Genomic DNA, 19825 nt, shown 5'->3' with positions numbered 1-19825 from the left:
TATACTTTTATGAATGAAAACAAATGCTTGCTAAAGAGACTACAAAAAAATAAGGAATAATACAAAAAAAAGTAAATTTATGTCGCTAGAAATAAATTTTAATTAGATTGCAAAAAAGTATACATTATGCTTTATTAGCATTAATTCTTAAACTATTTTATAGTTCAGTATTACAGTCAGAACTTTTCTCTATTCATCACTTCTGGTAATTAATATCAAATAACACATGTTAACTGCTTGCTCTTACTACTCCTCTTGTGATATTTACTACACAGTGATACAATGTTATACAAAACATTCTATTCTGATACCCAAGCCTACACATACAGACGAAACTTGATTCTTAAATAGTCTACGGGTACTTCTTTCCCTTCTCAAATTCCAGTGGCGGATCCAGAACTTTCAATAAGGGGAGCCCTCTGACTGACCTAATGGGGGCTCGCTCCAGTCAATTGCTTGAGTGATTCGCTATATAATCAACCAATTTTTTCCAACTAAAGGGCCACCACCCACCCCCCCCCCCCCCCCCCCCTGGATTTGCCTTTGAATTATAATAGTAAAATTAAATTAGAATCATTTTACTTGTATACCCAATACTACAGATAGAGACCCAATTTGGTTAAGAAACCGTCTACTCAAATAGTCTCATCTGTACATTCAATAGAACAACGAACTTAGCCAATCAAAATCACTGCGTGAGGAAATATCAAATGTCATAAGCCTTATATCATTCCAAAGCTCTAGGTGACTGCCATTACTAATAAAGAGAGAAAACACTGAATCTATATATTTGATGTGAATTGCTAATCTCTAACTGTGATCAGAAATTCAATTTATATTTCCCCTAAAAATACATAAAGGAAATAATTACACTGTGAACACATCAATGTTAATAACCAATTGTTATTGAGCAAGTAACAATGATATATTAACAATAATGTTGAGCAAGTAATTGATATATTTACAATAATTCATAAATATTTAGAGTTTTACACCAGTTCAACATTTTCACAATAAATTTTTCACACCTTAGTTCTATATAATAATTCTGTATAAATTTGTATTTGAACATAATTAAAAAGCAACTGATTTATTTGCTTTCATTCGTTAATATCTCAGATCACTGATTTTAATATTGGTGAAAGTACAAAATATCAAATTGTTTTATTCTTGGCTGATTTATACTTTTCCACTTGATCGGTTGATTAATTTTTTCTCTAATTGCAATCAATTTGTGGTTTGTTTGATCTCAGTATTTCATTGGTCAAGATTCTAACTTAATTGACATCAACTTTACTTGATTTTCTCTGAATTTCTTATTGTGACTTTATGGAAAAGAGGCTGTGACTGAGGATGACATTACTTAGAAAGAACACAATCTTTGTCAAGATAATATCACTTAGAAAAATAAATGGTTAATGTGTCCATGGGACACAGATGATGCCCTTGGTTGCATATTATATAAAGTTATAAACAGACATAACTGAAGAATGGTTAAAGTAACACTACCAAATTTGTACTTGGTCTGAGTTTTGTGGTAATAAGCATTGTTTATGAGTCTCATAGCATTAAGGGCATACGATACAGTTACAGGGGAGGTAATGACGTTGCTAACGTAAAATGTTATTTTCGCGACGTCAAACAATGACATATCGGGAAAAGATGCATTTTTCGACTGATTTTTATCATTCAAACTAATTTAATTTGAAAACGAGTGCATGGACCCCTATTTTTTAAAACGGCAATTTGTTTCATTTTGCAAGGAGATTATGTGACCCAAATTTTATAAAACTGTAAATAGAGGATTTTTTTAATTTTGATAATCATGCAGCAAAAAATGACGTTTGTTCCTCTATTCATGAACATTTGATAAATATGAGTTATTTCTGAATAAAAATTGCATAATTTTTAATGATACTTATAAAATACAGAAATTATTTAACAAAAATTATTTAACAAAAAACCATTTGTGTTTATCTTTTAAAACAAAAAAGTTATGTCTTTCTTTCGAAAACGAAAATACGGACACAAATCTGAATTTTTGAGCAAATATACAAAATTTCGACCTCATTTTACTCAAAAAGTAGCACATGAAGGTATATTTTTTATTACATATTTGATTTAATCAGGTAAAAAATAGCCTATATGCAAATTTTCATCAACTTGTAAATACAGGTTCAAAACTGTATCGTATGCCCTTAACTAAAGTTAAAGAACGGAACCAAAAAATGTGCTTTTTTTATGTTCATACAGGGGCATAACTTAAGAACAGTATAAGTGATGCCACCCTATTTCAAGCTTAATCTGTGTTATTTGGCAATAAGCATTGTGTATAAGTTTCATGATTTTTAGTTGAAGCAAACTAAAGTTAAAGAATAGAAACCAACTTTGGGACGTACATACAGACATACAGATGGTCAAGGATAACACTTAATGCCCCCTCTGCTACGCCAGGGCAGAGAAAGAGTGGCTGGGACTGATGATGACATTACATCAAAACAACACAATCTTTGTGAAGATGATATCATTGTCAGAGACGAAAAAAATCTAATGATGGCTTTAAATAGTTAAAAAGATTCTACTATCACATCTCATGAGGTACTATATTTTCCAACTGTCAACAGTAACTCAAAGTATTCAAAATGCTCTGAAGACCTCATGTTTCACCTTTGAATATTTTTAAAACTTTCCTTGAGATATATTGTCTCACTTGATGCAGTTGCAAAATCTATATTCAACAGACACATATGGGAAGATTTGTCTGAGGCAAAAACAAATGAGATATTGTATAAGGCTGTATAAAGACAATTGTTTTTATATACCTTTTTATTCTCTATGATGAAAGTCGGTATATCATGTCCTTTCCAAGCAATAATTATTAAATAGGGCTGAAGTTTCAGTTATCACTGCATAAAAGATGTGTTGTATTGGAAATTGCTTCAATACTTGATTCAAAATAAATGTGTACATTAGGTACTTGAAATTCGGTATGAGCCAAGGCTGGGTGTTGAGGACCGTACTTTGACCTTTAATGGTTTTTCTTTTACAGATTGTGACTTGAATGAGAGATTTGCTTCATTGGCACTCATACCACATCTTCTTATATTTAAATAACAATAAATTGTTGCTAAACTAATACATTGTAGTATTACACTAAAATATAGTACTGATCTTCCCTAATGCTTTCAATAGAAAGATTTCAAAGGTGAAAATATTCATTTAATTCAAGGAGGTATTCCCTAAAGCTAAAAACCTGAAGAATTTCAATAAAGAGAAGCTTTCATGACACCTGAGATTGCACCAATTTTCCCATGTTCTATTATTCTGCTACATTGTATCTTCTTTTACAAAAGGAAAATGCACTCATACATTCCTGCTTATTACTTTCTACAGCATCCACATCAGAGAATAATTATGACCAATTTATGGTGACATATTTCATGCTGTATTATCGATTGTCAGAGAAAGCTTCCTTAAGGCATTGCATTCTTTCATGAAAATATAATTGTATGTATCGTTTTCATTATAGTATTACAAAATCATTTCAGAACAGTAGTAAATTTATTTATTTTTATTGATAAATGATGTTTTACTTACTTAAACAACCTTAATTGTCATGCATATTGTAATTATAATGTAAATGATAAAAACAATAAAATGGTTTCTTTATTATAAAGACTATATTATAAATCAAAACCATATTCATAAGACAAATTTGTCTCAGACAGTGACAACTCATTAGTTTCATTCTTTACTTGGAAAAATGCTAGAGCAATTCTTTTTTGACTGATAAAACTGGCATTCATATTGCATTATGTTTTGTGAAAAATGGCAATTATCTTAATTAGCTCAACAGAGGAAACTTATCTTACTTCATTGAGGATTGGGTGAAATTAGTTTATGTACATTTTGCACTAAAAAAAAATTAAACTAACTCCATTCTACACTAATATTTTATTTCTTGCTGTACTTTTCTCCACTGAACATGGAACTTTGAAATTTTAGAATAAGAAATATTATCACTGGTCTTAGGGGCAAGTTGACTTGCTCCATTCAAGACTAGGGTAAGCTTTCATCATTGGAAATGAGAAAGTGACCTCACTCACAATCTGAACTTAAGAAACTGGTAATGTGGATTCATTATTATTCGTTGGATACCAATTTTCAGGGGTTGTGTGAGTACAGTTTAACCATGATTTTAAATGTTCAACGAATAACAAATTTTCTATAGGCTCTGTATGCAGAGATTGACAAAACCATGAAATCAAATATCCAAGAAAAGTTTATCTCAATTCACGAAAATTGATACAGACAAAAATAAATAAATCCATAGTACCAGTATATCTCTATTAAGGACGAAGAAAACTAAGTCTATTTCATTCTATTTAAAACTTAATATGCATTTTGTATTTCTTTGGTCACTTTGCAATGCTTCTTGTTTTTATTTCTCCCTATATATCCCCCTTTTTTATAAGTACAATGACACGTTTAAATCTATCTGTATATTGCAATTGAATGAATAATTCTACAGTAATCTCTACATTTACTACATTTGTAAAGAATAAATAACATAAAAATGTTACTATAATCTTATTAGAATTGAATTAAACAGAGAAATGACTTTACAATCAATGTGTTGTTTGTAACAGGTGCTACTCACATATACCTATTAAAATTCATTCATATATATTGGATATAGGGAAGTTAGAACATGAAAATTGAACTTAGCATGGTGAAAAAAAATCAGCAAATTATTAACGAAGGTACTATGAAATGTACAATATAAAATGTTACAGAAAAAGGAATATCCTTTTCAACTTCAATTTGTTTCCATTTATTAAGATATAAACCCCAATTTTCTCCTCTTGTTATACCGGATTTTCTATAGAAAAGCTCACAAGATTATAAAACATTATATATAGTTATAAGCTATTATATATTTGATTTGTTTAGTTTACTTGTAAGAGTCATATCACATTCAATGTGGACTCCTATTTAAATATTAAAGAAAAGAAAAAGAACAAGGTAACCCTCGCAGCATGATTAAACCCCCTCCATAAGTCATGTGACCAAGGAGAGTAATGAATGTGTAACATGTGTACAATGTCAGTGGTAGATCCAGATTTATAAGTCAGGGCCCACTGCCAGGCTGCCTAAAATTTTTAAATAAAAAAATAATGTGTCTGCAGACATGAATGCCCAAGCTAAAGCTTTGCAATTTTCAAAAAGGGGCATAACTCCAGAACAGTAAATGACTCACTGTCAACATTCAAACTTTGCAATTTTTGATTTTCAGCATTGAGTACCAGTATGAGTTTCAAAAAGTTTTGATGAGGGAAATGTAATAAGGATGCTGAAAGAATATGGGACAGTATGCAGATTAAACAGACTGAAAGACAGAGGGAAGTTAAGGTTAACGGTAACATGTAATGCCACCTTCACCTAGAACTGTAGGCATACAACTGAGAAAATTTAATTTTTTAAATAATTAACGAAAGAGATGGATGAGGGCTTGATTCAGGGGATTTTAACTCTTGCCATGAAAACCACATGACTGAGATATAGACAATGATATAATGTAATTCTTTATCTTCCCTTTTGCCAGGTGTCCTGTTTTCTTTCCCATTTCATTTATTTTTTACTCGTGCAGTGTCTGAAAGTTCATTTGTTTTCTGTTTACATGTTCTTTATGAAACCTAACTGTACCTGAGCAAACTTTGACCTTATCACCTTTCACTTATTCACTTGTATGTCCACAGTTTGATTAACTAATATGTTAATTAAGCTATGGCAAAAAGCCATGTCAAAAAAATAATGCCATACAAATTTTTTATAAATAGTTTTCAAACATAAAAAGACTTATTTAAGGAAATTTGCTGCTCTGTTTCAAAATAACAAACTTTTTAAAAGACCATTATAAATTGATAGTTTGTGAGAGAGAAAACCACATATTAAACATAGAAGTTAACAACTATAGGTCACAGTACCACCTTCAACAATGAGTATACTAGTACATTTGTATATCATTTTCCTGTGGATTAATGTGAAACTTCATGCTTTTGTACTTGAACAATTAATACCTCTACAAAATTTGCAAATCGGATCTCATTTAAAACTATGAAAATAATCACACATACCTTAATATTTGAGAACCAGAGATTGTTTTCGTGTATTGTAGACATATATTTACTATGTATTAGACCACAGGCCATCATTGCAATGAATCCAACCAATAGATGTATGTATGGCCATAATGAGGCTGCAGGTGATGTAGTTTTCACGTTACCATTTGAAGATGTGGTACTGGTAGTCTTTGATTTTGCAGTAGACTTCCTTTTTCTTACTTCTGTCATGGTTTGAACTAAAAAAATATGTCAGGTAAGCATATTGAGAAAAATCAATTAAGCTTTTCAGATAAAACCATTAAAATACAACACTGTGTAAAATTGATCTTCAAGGAAGATTAAAATCCAGGAAAAAAACACTAGAAAATATCTTTTATCAGTTAAAACAATTAATAAGGCGGTTATTCATGTCTGATAGTCAAGTTAAATTTATTGAGGGTTAAAAGTCCTTTTATTTTACTGTGGATTCATTTATTTTCGCGGGTATCAATTTTCATGGATTGAAGAAAACTTGCTTTTCCACAGATATTTGATTACTATGTTTTACTCATTTCAGCATAAAAGCCTAAAGAAAATTTGTAATTCGTTAAACATTTGACTTTGGGATTTACCTGTACCCACGAAACCCAGGTTGGTACCAAACAAATGTTAATGAATCCACAGTATTTAAACCCCTCCCCTTCCCCATCTACATCCAAAATGAGTTCCTACCTGGATGCAACACTGTAGAAAAGTAACAAAAGCCAATAACATTTACACTGAACTTGCACAACTATGCCTATAAACATACATGAACAATCCTTTCTGAACATAGGGCAAAATAACAAATCAATTCATCCATGTCAGAAAAAAGACATAAAAACTGGATATAATGCAACACATGTTTAAATTTGTTTGTCATCCAATATAAGCATGCATGATGATATAACAAACCTTATCCATATATTATCTACTTTTTATTTTTCATTTCATCCTGGATTTTTACAATGTTACAATTTTAACCAATAATATAGATTGACTGATTGGTGATTAACGCCAAAACTATTGAGCTATTTCATGGCGCTCAGGGTTTTTTGTAGAGGAAGCAAGAGTGCCAAGAGAGAACCACTGACCTTTTGTCGAAAAACTAACACTACTATTCAATTAAGATTGAAGTTGAGTGCACCTGTCACTTGGGGGATACAAACTCACAATCCCAGTGCTGACAGGCTAGTGGTATAGTAGTTATACTAATTAAACCTAACTATTGACTGTATCGTAGCGGCAAAATTTGTATTGGTGGAGGAAGCCAAAGTGCCCTGAGAGAACCACTGACATATTACAGGAAAACTTGTATTCCTTGTCCATTAAAATAAAGTCAAATGCACAAAAACTCAGTGTTTCATGCTAGTGATACAGCAAAACATTGTAGAGACTCAGACCGCTCAGCGACCAGACCCCTCAAGAAAATAATAAAAGCGTGTAATTTTTATCTTAAAAGGAAATTAAATCTGACCAAAGTTAAAGTGCCCAAGATAACAGACCTCGTCTGAGGTTGTCTTTTGCAATCTCTGTGTTTTTATCTTTTACAAGTTTAGTAAAGACAGCAGGTATTTAACTTTGTTTCCTCAATTTTTCAAAACTTTTCTAGATTTGGGGTCATTTAGAGTTTTACATTTCCAATATGGTACAGATATTGACATCTGAATATTTGAATAAAGCATTTATTTTTCATAAAATTTGTATAAATTTGCTTTACAACATATAAAACAGATCAGTGCTACTGATTACGAAAGTAAATTGATTATCTAATTTTTAAAACAGTAGTTTTTTAGATAAAGTCTGCATCTAATTAGATTGTAAATTTCATAATAAGGTGTCATATTTGCTTTGCTTGTGTCATTATTCATTACACATGTTATGTTTTTTATCCTTAATTGGTTTTGGTGTTGATCAACATTACTGTTTAATGGTTTCACAGGTTAATTGAGGTCGGTTACGGTGCAGTTATGAATTCAGATGATGTCAGTACAAAGATGTCAATATGTAAGTAACCTGTATTTGTATTTGCATGCATTTTTTTTTCTATAGAAATTTTAGGGACCATGAAATACTTAAGAATTGAATGCTTCTTTTTGTAACTTCATTGGGGTGTAAAAGCGTTGACTAAAGTACATTTTGTGTGCACACGGTCAATGCTTTTACAACCCTATGAAGCATGGGGCCATTCCAGTTAATATCTGCTAAAGGGGGGTGGATGGTCCTTTCTGAGGGGTGTAAAATTTATACATCTTAGGGGTGATGTTTTTTTTTTTTTCATCTGACAGGTACACTTATAAGCAAAAAACTTCTGAGGGTCTTGGCAGCAGTAAATAATTAAAAATGATTACATTTTAGGGGTAAAAAAAATGCCCATGTCAGATCTGATGGGTGCTTTGAAATGTAGACAGTTTCGTATCATGCAATTCAATTCAATTCAAAATATTTTATTGTTCAAATATCAAATGTACATTTAAACAAAGGGATTGGACAAAAGGCAGTGCCTATACAAATCCTTTCCCATACAAGATGGATTGAATAACATGCATGATAGTTAATAGATCATACGTTGTTGCAGTGAGTCAGGGGAGGCAATTCCCCCACTTCTTGAAGTATTTTATTGTGTATATGTATATAAATAACTATGTTAACAAAGTCAAAGCAAGACCTACTGAAGGTGGTGTCTAATTTTATACCACATTAATAAGTGTTGGTAAGGAATCAAGTAGATCATTAAGTGATTTTTTACTCGAATTCACAAACTCACTGCAACAAAGTTGTTCTATTTATATGAATAACAAGAATTGATTGGCCCTTTTTTGCAATACATAAGTAATTTAGTGTACCATCTTATTACATGACTATTAATTTCTTGATTTTTGAAAATATAATTACTAATACAAAAAATAAAATAAAATATGTATAAATTTATTTGCAAAAAGATGCTAAACACAATTGGTTGTTTTTTGTGTTAAAAGTTAGGTTTGTCTTTAATTAAGACTAAAGAGTGGTACACTGTGGTTATAAGCTGATTTCTAAACAATATAGTATCACATGAAATATTATAAAAATCTTCCAGTTTCATGAATATATTGTTGTACATATGTAAATATCTCTGTGTTTTCATCAATATTAAAGTCTGAGCAACCCTGTAGTAGGACATCAAGATTGACATTATTAAAGTTACTTATTTTTCTAAAGAGCTCATATCTCTGATAAATGTAAGATGGACAAACATAAAAGAAAGAAAATTATCTTCTACTGGATCTCCACAGGCACATATAGAGCTGTCTGACAAATGATCACAGAAAAGATGTTGTTTTAGATCACTAGCCTCATTTCTTAATTGGCAGTGGATTATATTAACTTTACGTGAACCAGTGAAAAAGAAAACAGGACAAGGACTTATGTCCTCATTCAGTTTTCTTTTAAATCCTGTAAAGCTTAAAATATTTTTAACTTCTCCATCAAGTGAATTCCACTTTTCAAGAGTATGTGGAATAAAACTGTTCTTATAGGCTGTGGTTCGACACTGAGGAGTTTTAAATTCCCTTTTTTTCCTCAGTCCATACTGGTCATTAGTGTTTGTATACGACAAGATATCAGCAGCAATATAACTAGGAATATCTCCAGAAATAGTTTTACGAAGAAACAATAATTTGTTTTTCTGACGTCTATTCTGGAGGGAATCCCAACCTAATTCCTTATATAATTTCCATCTAGGAGTTCCCTTTCGAAGCCCAGTTACAATTCTGGGCTTCGTATCATGCATTATCTGGTATTGTTTTTAAAATTCTGATGGGTACAATCCTTGCAGTAAGAAATTCTGATAGGTCATTTTTTTTCCATGAAAGCCCATCCACCCAACATGAACAGGAACTCTTCATCTGATAGGTCTGAATTTCTTATATCTGACAGGTAGTTGTTCATGATGTTTTTTTCTGATACGTATAAAAAAAAATCTCCCCATCCATCCCCACCTGTCAGAAATTAACTGGAATGGCCCATTCAATACTTATAATTACATTTTTTTTTTAGCAAGGATCATGAAAAGACGATTTTTATCACGTTTTTATTTAAAATTAATTTCCCTGTGCACTTCATAGTGGGACCTCGTGTCATTATGAATGATAAATTTTATTGTGTAATGAAGTTGATTAAGGAATAATGCGAGATTGCAGTGTACATGTAGCTAATCAGAATAACGTATTATAATGAACCATACATGTACATCTAATGTAATTATATGAAATTAAATACACCTCCAAAAAAGTACATATACAGTATATTGCCACCAAATATGCATTTCCCCGTCATTATATGATATTAGCCAATAGCAGGTATTGAAAGGTTACAAAACTTCTTTTTTTTTCTTTTTTTTTTTTACATAAATAAGCCGTTAGTTTTCTCGCTTCAATTGTTTTACATTGTCTTATCGGGCCTTTTCTAGCTGACTATGCGGTATGGGCTTTGCTCATTGTTGAAGGCCGTACAGTGACCTATAGTTGTTAATGTCTGTGTCATTTTGGCCTTTTGTGGATAGTTGTCTCATTGGCAATCATACCACATCTTCTTTAATATATATTGTAAATGGTAAACATTAAGAAAACATATTAATTATCTTTCCTGATGACAAGATATTAGTATATATTATGGTTCAATTTTACTGAGAGGAAATGTATATTGACCTTGACTACCAAAACAAGTCATAGTTTAATACAGTTTTTAGGAGGAAGAAGTGTTCTCTTCCTGTTTAAGAAGATACATATAAATGTTCAAATTCACAATGACACATAAATGAATGTAGAATTTCAGAGAAAGTATCCCTTGAATTGTGAATTGCTATCCTCAATATTTTTTTTGTCAATCAATTGTCTGGGTAATATACTCAAAAGCATACACCAAAATATTAACTCAAGTATTGAAAGTTGTGAGTTTGTTTCTTAAAGATTAGAAAATTGGTATTTGTCGCTTCTCTCCTAAGCAGATAACATTTTGAAAGTAAGATCAGAGACTGGTCTTTTGGAGAAGAAAAATAATCTGTGCACGATAGAGTGATGTGTTTTCCTTTGGACTGTTACCTAAGTCCTTAAGAACTAGTTTGTTCATCAGGTGACAATAACCACAATGTTTACAGTATATACCAGTAGCTGAAAATTTTGAAGGGGTTCATTTACAGCAATTTTTTCATTAAGATAAAACTAGTCTAAATTATTCCCCCGTCATAAATGTGATCTTTGTAAAGTAAGGTATGAGTCAGGAACAGGACAACCTTGAACAAAAACCTTGTGAACAGATGTGGCAATTGAAATCAGGATAATTAATCTCCACGAAAAAGTCAGCCTGACTATAACTTTTTTGGCCTAAGCCATAGTTTGTTATAGATTTTTGCCTAAGTTTTGGGTTGTGCAATAAATCAAATATCCATTTATTCTTGGGCATAATATATTGACAGTATACATTCCACAGTTTCATTGTTGATTGTTAGTCTTTGTGCTAGACCTCACCTACAGTACAGTTATATACTTAGAAATGGAAATCAAATGTATTGATCACTTTTTTACAGATCAAAAATGAATTTTCTTGATAGAAGGGAGATAATCATGTCATGCTGGGTGGATTAGCTTGGAAATGTTATATAATCTGACAATGGAATAATTCAATTCATCTTCTTAATTGACAATTGTGTCTTCTATAAACATGATAAAAGTATGTAAACTTGAAGGAAAGAAAACTTGATAAGCCTATAAATTATCATCATGATATTCATGCACTATTCATCCTTTACACATACAATGTAATAAAGGTATCAGATGTATTTAAGTTTAAGTTGTCACTTAATAATGTCCATTTCTGTCACATGTTGACTCCTTAAAAGTAATAACCAGTACATATCTTATTCAAATGATTTTTTGATTTTTTCTCTATATACCATTAGTTCTCAACAAAAGTAAAGTAAATTTAAGTTTGGTAATATCAATCCCTGTAGTTTAAGAGGGGAAAATGTTAACTCAATAGACTAAGGATAGTGGATGCCAAGTGATGGCAAAATCTAACACATGGATCATTTGGTCCAATATAGCAAAAATTTGTAAGACAAGGGGAGTGTATCTACAACTTTCAGTTTGAAATACACAGACCTACATGTACATGTACCTGTCCTTGGGAAATTCAAAATGGAAAGTCCTTTATTATTATAAAATGCTCACACACATCTAACAAATGGAAAACAACTGTCATACTCCTGACTTGGTATGGGCTTTTCCTTACAGAAAATATGGATTAAACCTGGTTTTATAGGTAGCTAAACCTCTCACTTGTATTACAGTCCCAATGAATTCCATTATAGACATGTTATATTAACAACAGACATAATAGGTAAAAACTACAAAAATTGTGGTTCAACATTCAACATTGTAAAATAATTTTAATCGCCATAAAAAACAAATAGCCGTTTTAAAAAAGAAACACACAGACAAAGCATATATATAATAAGCAAAAAAGGATGACAAGAATTCAAAATTGACCATATATCGTGTATATAGTACAATCACACAATTGTTCCCTTTTTTTTATAATTTTGTGCCAATTTAAGAAAATAGACCATTCTTTACTGGATATCAAAATTGTTCCCTTAAAATTTTGACATCATAATAGACAATATCTGACACCACAATGGAAAAGTGATTGTTGCATGACATCAACAGAGAAGAGGTGCAGATTCTCAGGTCAACTGCCAGGTATCCAAATAGTGATAATGTCTATAGTTGCCCATTTGGTGGGTGGTCACTAACATGTTCAAAGCGTACCCAGGTGATGGACTGAGGTTGATGTCATGGGAATCATTTGGTTAATAAGTTGAAGGTTTTGAACTTGCAATCAGCCACACTGACATTATGGCAATTATAACAAAAGTAAACCAAAATGAAAGGCAAAATTTTACCTAGAATCAATAAAATCTTATCAATCTGTTAATATGCCAACATTATTTCTTCTTTCAAAGTTGGCATGCCTTCAAAGTTACCCTGGATTGATTGGTTGTTGGTGTTTTAACCCCACTTTTGTACTATTTTGTGGGGCCAGTTTTTATTGGTCGGAGGAAGCCAGAGTGCCTGGAGAAAACCACTAACCTACGATAGGAAAACTGACAATAGGAGGTAGATTAAGATAAGAGTTGAGTCCACCCACACGAGCGGGGTTCGAAATCACAACCTCAGTAATGACTGGCTCATAACTGAGACTACTATAACACTAATACTGTGTTATAGTAGTCTCAGCTCGTGATAACAGTAGTAGAACTACTTTGACCATTTGGCCACCAAGTTGAAGTTACCCTCGATATTTATACAAAAACAAATTAATCTTGGTATCATTGCTAAAGTTTAAGCACAAAGTGGACTTTTCTGGTACCCAGGACAACAATGTTGCTACAGTGTTACATGAAATGTTTGTATAAGAAAAACATATTGACCTGCTTCTCTGCTGCTGAGAGTGTTGTTTTGTTACTAAAGTCGAATACATGTCAGTTATTCAGGCTCAGTTAGTATGTAAATTGCTTTATGCATTTAAATGTGTTTAAATTCATATTTCTTACCACGTTTATTTCTTCTATTTCAGCTAAACCTGATCAAAACACTAATTTGCCTAACAGAACATGCAGAAACAGTTCGATAAAAAAAAATCGACGGAAAACACATTTGCGGAATCGCAGTTATCTTTCTTAGAATGGTTCAACTAAGAACCGGTGTGTCATTAAATATTCAAACATTGTAAATACGTTAGTGACACATCTCCATTAATTCCGATAGGAAGTGTACATGGATTCCACTGTACCCTCGCAGCTCTCGAGGGGTTCTTAGGATATTGGAGGAATCTACCAGTACACACATACATACATACATACATACATACATACATACATACATACATACATACATACATACATACATACATACATACATACATACATACATACATACATACATACATACATACATACATACATACATACATACATACATACATACATACATACATACATACATGTTTATTTTGTAGCCCTATCCTTCTTTATTATAAAGATACACCAATTTGATTTTTATTCCATATGAAATCGTAGAAAAATTGGTCTAAACTGACCTCCAAACCATCAATGATTCTGAAATGAGGAGTACCCAAATTGCTTCCATGCTTAAATTCACATAGTCAAAAGTCTAATAACAGAGCTTTTGTTTAATTTCTTTAAATATTTTGAACAATTGGATATTAGTCCATGCTTACTCTTCATTATTTTTTAAATGGATACTTGTAACATATTGTATTTGCTCATTTTAAAAAGATGACGTTTCGATGACGTCGCATGGTGACGTTTCAGTACATTTTGCTTTTTCAGTAAATACTTCATCTGTTGATAGATATTGTGAACGTTTTGTGCATATCTAAATAGTTTTACCTATGTTGAAAGATGTGCTTAGTATCAAATCATAAAAAAACAAATTGTTTAGTCTCTAGAAAATCTTGTAAGATTTTCGCTGCTAGTTTTGCTAAATAGGTGCAATTTGGGTACTCGGTGCAATTTGGGTACCGTTACGTTACATACATACATACATCTCGTAGAGCTCAGTACAGGGACAGTCTATGCTAAAAATGTAGACTGTCCTTGTACAGTGGGTAAACAGTGATAAAACATTCAACAGTATCCCATTTATAATATATCTTCAGTGGTTGGTAACAAAAAATTAAAAAAAAAACGCTTTTAGTTCCAAAAAAACGTGTTGGCTTAGGTCTATACCGTAAATAGTATAAAACAAATATCAATGTAAGTCGATAAAAACAAAAGTTGTCAATATCTTCATCGGAGACTGCTATAGGTATCAATTGAACACATTAATGTATACCACCATCTTGGATTGCACAATTGCAGTATATAATAGGTTTAATTATTTTCTAAATCTGCAAATTTTTAGACAGATTTGCAATATAACGTGTAAGAGAATGTCATTTTTATAAACAAAAGTAAGTGATTTATTGCATATAATCCAAAATTTTAAAACAAATACCAAATATTTGTGTTTTTTTATAATCAATGTTCTACTCCGCCAAAAAAGGGGAGATCACTCTTATAGTAAAAATTTTATACTGGAACGCTAGGGATTCTTTTTTTTTTTTTTTTGGTCAATTTTCCATAACTTGTAGCTTGAAAAAAATAGTACGGTGAACCACACTTTTCATTATACTTTTGAAAAAAACTGGTAAAATTTTCATTTTAGCAAAGTATGAGTAAATCATAGATGAGGAAATGTATACCGATAATCCACCTTAATGTTAATTAGTAGTCTCAGTTTTCCTCTGAACCCGAGACTATCATCAGAAACACACATACTAATCAGAGACATATATATTGTATGACCCTGCTATCATATAGCCTAAGTCTAAAAAGTATTAACAAAATAGAACTGCAGTAGACGTAGTAGGACTGGGTTCTTTTGTAAAAGATAGTTTAAATGTACTTGTGCTATGCAAACACATTTTTAACGTACCGAACTTCATTTATTTTACCAGCGGCTACATACAAGGATTTTTCAAGTATAAATAAGCTTGCTGCAAATGTCAAAGGAATACTACATATCTGACCCATAGACTCCTGGTTCATGGATAGAATATTTTTAAAATATGCTAAAATATAGTATATTTAACCTGAAAGATAAACATGCATTTCTAAATCGATTATCTAAAAAAGGACAAGATGGTCTTACCAAAAATTCCCATGCAATGAGAAGAAGTTTGTTCTATTAAATAATATTGGTTATACCAACTCTTAATCAAGCTTTATGTCTTATGGTTATGAGGAACACTCTGAATGATAACATGGGAAGAGATTTAGCTGTTCTCATGATATTGTTTAACTTATATCTGTATGTAATAAATAGAACGAATTTTTATTTAGTTAAGCCATTTCAATTGATATTTTATTGTGTGTCTTTCAATTTATACTCCTGTTTCCGGTTAGGGTGAAGATTGGCGTCTGTTACACTATATATGTGTCTGTCCCAAGCCAGGAAGCTGTCGGTAATTCAGGGATTGTCGGTTTTTTTGTTTTTTGTTTTTTGTTTTGAACACACAACAGGCCTTGGTTTTCTCGTTTGAATTATTTTACTTTTCTCACAGCTTACTTTGCGGTATGGGTTTTGCTCATTGTTAAAGGCCGTACGCTGATCTATAGTTGTAAAATCTACTTCATTCGGTCTTTTGTTGAGAGTTTTCTCATTTGGCAATCATACCACATCTTCTTATTTGTATATTATGTTTTGTAAAATATCAACTAAACAAGATTATAATTTTATTTTAATCTTTGCTATACCCCCACTTTTTACAACACAAACAAGCCACCAAAGTTAAAAAAAAAATAATCTATATGTTGTCTTGTTTAAATATGCTAATGATTTGGTTCTGGTACCTGAAACTGATAGTCTGGTCTAAAAGAGAGGCTAATGATTTCAGAGGGACATTCAAACCCATAAGTCGAAAAAAAAATGACAACACCATGGCTAAAAAAGAAAAAAACAAACAAACAAAAGTACATGATAGAAAACTAAAGACTGAGCAACACGAACCCCAGAAAAAACGGGGTAATCTTAGGTGGTAACAAATCTGCCTATATTTTGTACTGCAATGGTTTGGATTGAGTCAATAGACACTAAATATTGATAAAGTCAATATTATAATATTTAACAAATCTGGCAAAAAATTTATTTTAATGAAATTGTTGTGAATAAACTCATCATTACATAGATACATGGATTCAAATTTTATATATACGCCAGGCGCGCGTTTCGTCTACACAAGACTCATCAGTGACGCTCGAATCAAAAATGTTTAAAAGGCCAAATAAAGTACGAAGTTGAAGAGCATTGAGGACCGAAAATTTCTAAAAGTTTTGCTAAATACAGCTAAGGTAATCTAATCCTGAGGGTAAAAAAAAGCCTTAGTATTTCAAAAATTCGAAGTTTTGTTATCAGTTAATTTACAATTATGAACATATCAATAATAACTCAAGTAAACACAGAAGTGCCGACTACTGGGCTGGTGATACCCAGGCTCAGGGAAATAAATCTCCACCAGCAGTGGCATCGACCCAGTGGTTGTAAATAAACTCATCATAGATACATGGATGAAACATCGAAAAGAGTTTAAATACTTCGAAAGATTGTTTTAACCTTCGAGTATTTTCAATGTGGCCCATGAACCCTCTTCTTAAAACAGCCCCAAGGGACTAATTTTGTATTAGAATATTGTTATTTTCTTAAGCATTATCCAAACCTTAGGCATTTTGATACTCGTCTTGTTTTAGACCTTTTCTCCTTTATTGAAGTGAGGTTGGTCTCTTTATAACATAAAATATATTGCAAATCTTGAATCAAAATACTGGTTTTGCACCATTTAAAATTCAGATTAGATATGCAAAGTCTCTGCTTGCAGTAAATAAAACAGCTGTCAAATTATTGGAATGAACTAGGTATATATCCGGTTTTCATGCAACTTCTTAAATTATAAATGGCTTCTAATTCTGGTTGCACGTGAAAAAAATCTGAAAATTATTGTTTACTTGGAGAGGCTAATAGTTTAAATCTGCAATTACGCTGGCTTCGCAAAGAAGATTGAACAGTTACGTAATATTATATTTTTTTCACGTTTTGGGAAATGATATATATGAGAAATATTTTTTTTTCAGTTAGAACATGAATGTACGTTCTTTTTGTCTATAAAACATTTATGGAATGTCGGTATCAATGATATTTATGTCTGCTTCAAAAAATAGAATCTTAAAAAGAACAATTATCTTGCTATAAATAAAGGCAACAGTAGTATACCGCTGTTCAAAACTCATAAATCCATGGACAAAAAAACAAAATCGGGGTAACAAACTAAAACCGAGGGAAACGCATTAAATTTAAGAGAAGAACAACGAAACAACACTAAAATGTAACACACACAGAAACGGACCAAGCATCAGACAAAATCCCACTAGAATAACAAATATAACATCAAAACCAAATACATGAATTTGGGATAGACAGGTACCGTGACACGTCTTATCGCAATGTGAAATTAATTCGGTTTACCATACAAATTAGGATAATGGTATTACTATATAACTCTGGAACATCATCTGTAAGATAGGTATAGGAAGATGTGGTACAAGTGCCAATGAGACAACTCTCCATCAAAGTAACAATTTATAAAAGTAAACCATTATAGGTCAAGGTACGGCCTTCAACACAGAGCCTTGGCTCACGACGAACAGCAAGTTATAAAGGGCCCCAAAATTACTATATATAGTGTAAAATCATTCAAACGGGAAAACCTGTTTACATTGTAGTGTCACCGATACATTCAATTTTAAGACAAGAATATATTTCCTTGTATGTAATACCATGTCTTAGTTGCAATTTAGACTAAATGAGATCGTCCTATTTAACTGTGCTGCAAACTCTCGATGATTTACTTATAAACATGAAAAACTGCTTCAAACAAATTCTAGATTGACATGTGAACCACACACTTCGGAATTCGACTTGAACAACCTTTAGTAGTTCACACCAGTTGCTTTGTTTAATTTCAAAATGTGTATAACTCTAGAACTGTAAGTAGTAGTTTTTATGCAAACATTCTTCTATTATGCAAATATTTATTATGACTGTTACAGTTTTTAAAGCAAATAAGCAAACCAAACCTTCAACTTGCTAGCACTAGGATAACAGCTGTAACAATCATGATTAATATTTGCATGACAGAAGAAATTCTTCATTCATAAGGTTTAAGATTAGTCATTTAAATTATTTTTATATAAACTGGATAGAAGATATTCTTAATTCACTTGCCCTAACATCTAATATATACTAGATAGAAGAAAAATAGCAATGTTAGACATAAGTTTTAAAGCCATACCTTATACTGGAACCCTTAAAGAAATTTCCATGCAGGAGAAAATGTAAGTTAATTTTGATGAAACTATAACACATCATGACTTACAACAATGGGTGACTGTTTGTCAAATATCTAATGACAATCATTACAGAATTTTTAGAGATTTATAGTTGACAATTTAGTAGTATTCTATGTACAAGAATCATACTGTATGTACATTAAAATTTAGCGATTTACCTCATGAAAGGCTACACAAGATTTGTATTGTCAATAGTTGTAATATGGATGAAGATGCAGATAATCAGTAACATTTTCCCTTACATGTGCCACCAAAATGTTGGTTGATTCGAATAGTTGCAGCTAGACTTATAAGGTAACGCAATTGAAACTTTTGCATATCAAAAGTGACTGTGAATTCAGTTACCAGTTAAGATATAATGATCAAATAGGCCTTTATAAGTATTTGTGGAATAAGTGAAACTTAATTTCGAGAAGGTGTAGACTGTAGATATGTGTTAAAAAGGAATAGTGTATTATTGTACGCATAGTAATCATGAAAAAAACGTACACACAACATATTATTTTTAGAAGTAAAATGTCTACTTTATTTTACGTGAAATCGATAAAAGAATGATATAGGAATCAGCAAACATTTCAAGCGTGGTAATAAACATACGTTTGATACGGTGCTTTTTGTCCGCAATTCGCTTTTTGTCCGCTTTTGCTTTTTGTCCGATAATTTTGCTTTTTGTCCG

The 19825-nt window shown here is 31.6% G+C and overlaps 1 protein-coding gene across 2 annotated transcripts in view; it reads right to left on the bottom strand.

Moving 5' to 3' along the window:
* The window catches only part of LOC139490926 (protein C-mannosyl-transferase DPY19L3-like), a 45922-nt gene extending 32072 nt beyond the window's left edge, over nt 1-13850 (bottom strand). The window contains exons 1-2 of one of the 2 annotated variants that reach the window (XM_071278071.1): nt 13738-13850; nt 6138-6361 (exon numbers count right to left, since the gene is read on the bottom strand). In XM_071278071.1, the coding sequence (XP_071134172.1) occupies nt 6138-6353 (216 nt within the window). In that variant the 5' untranslated portion in view covers nt 6354-6361; nt 13738-13850. Of the gene's footprint in view, nt 1-6137; nt 6362-6836; nt 6958-13737 lie in introns of those variants that run through there. The other variant, XM_071278072.1, reaches the window with a different exon arrangement.
* Between the last annotated feature and the right edge of the window lie 5975 nt (nt 13851-19825).

Source organism: Mytilus edulis, chromosome 10 (genome assembly GCF_963676685.1).
Source record: "Mytilus edulis chromosome 10, xbMytEdul2.2, whole genome shotgun sequence".
Lineage (NCBI taxonomy): Eukaryota > Metazoa > Mollusca > Bivalvia > Mytilida > Mytilidae > Mytilus > Mytilus edulis.
The sequence above is the reverse complement of the archived record's forward strand: the minus strand, read 5'-3'. Positions and strand labels throughout refer to the sequence as shown.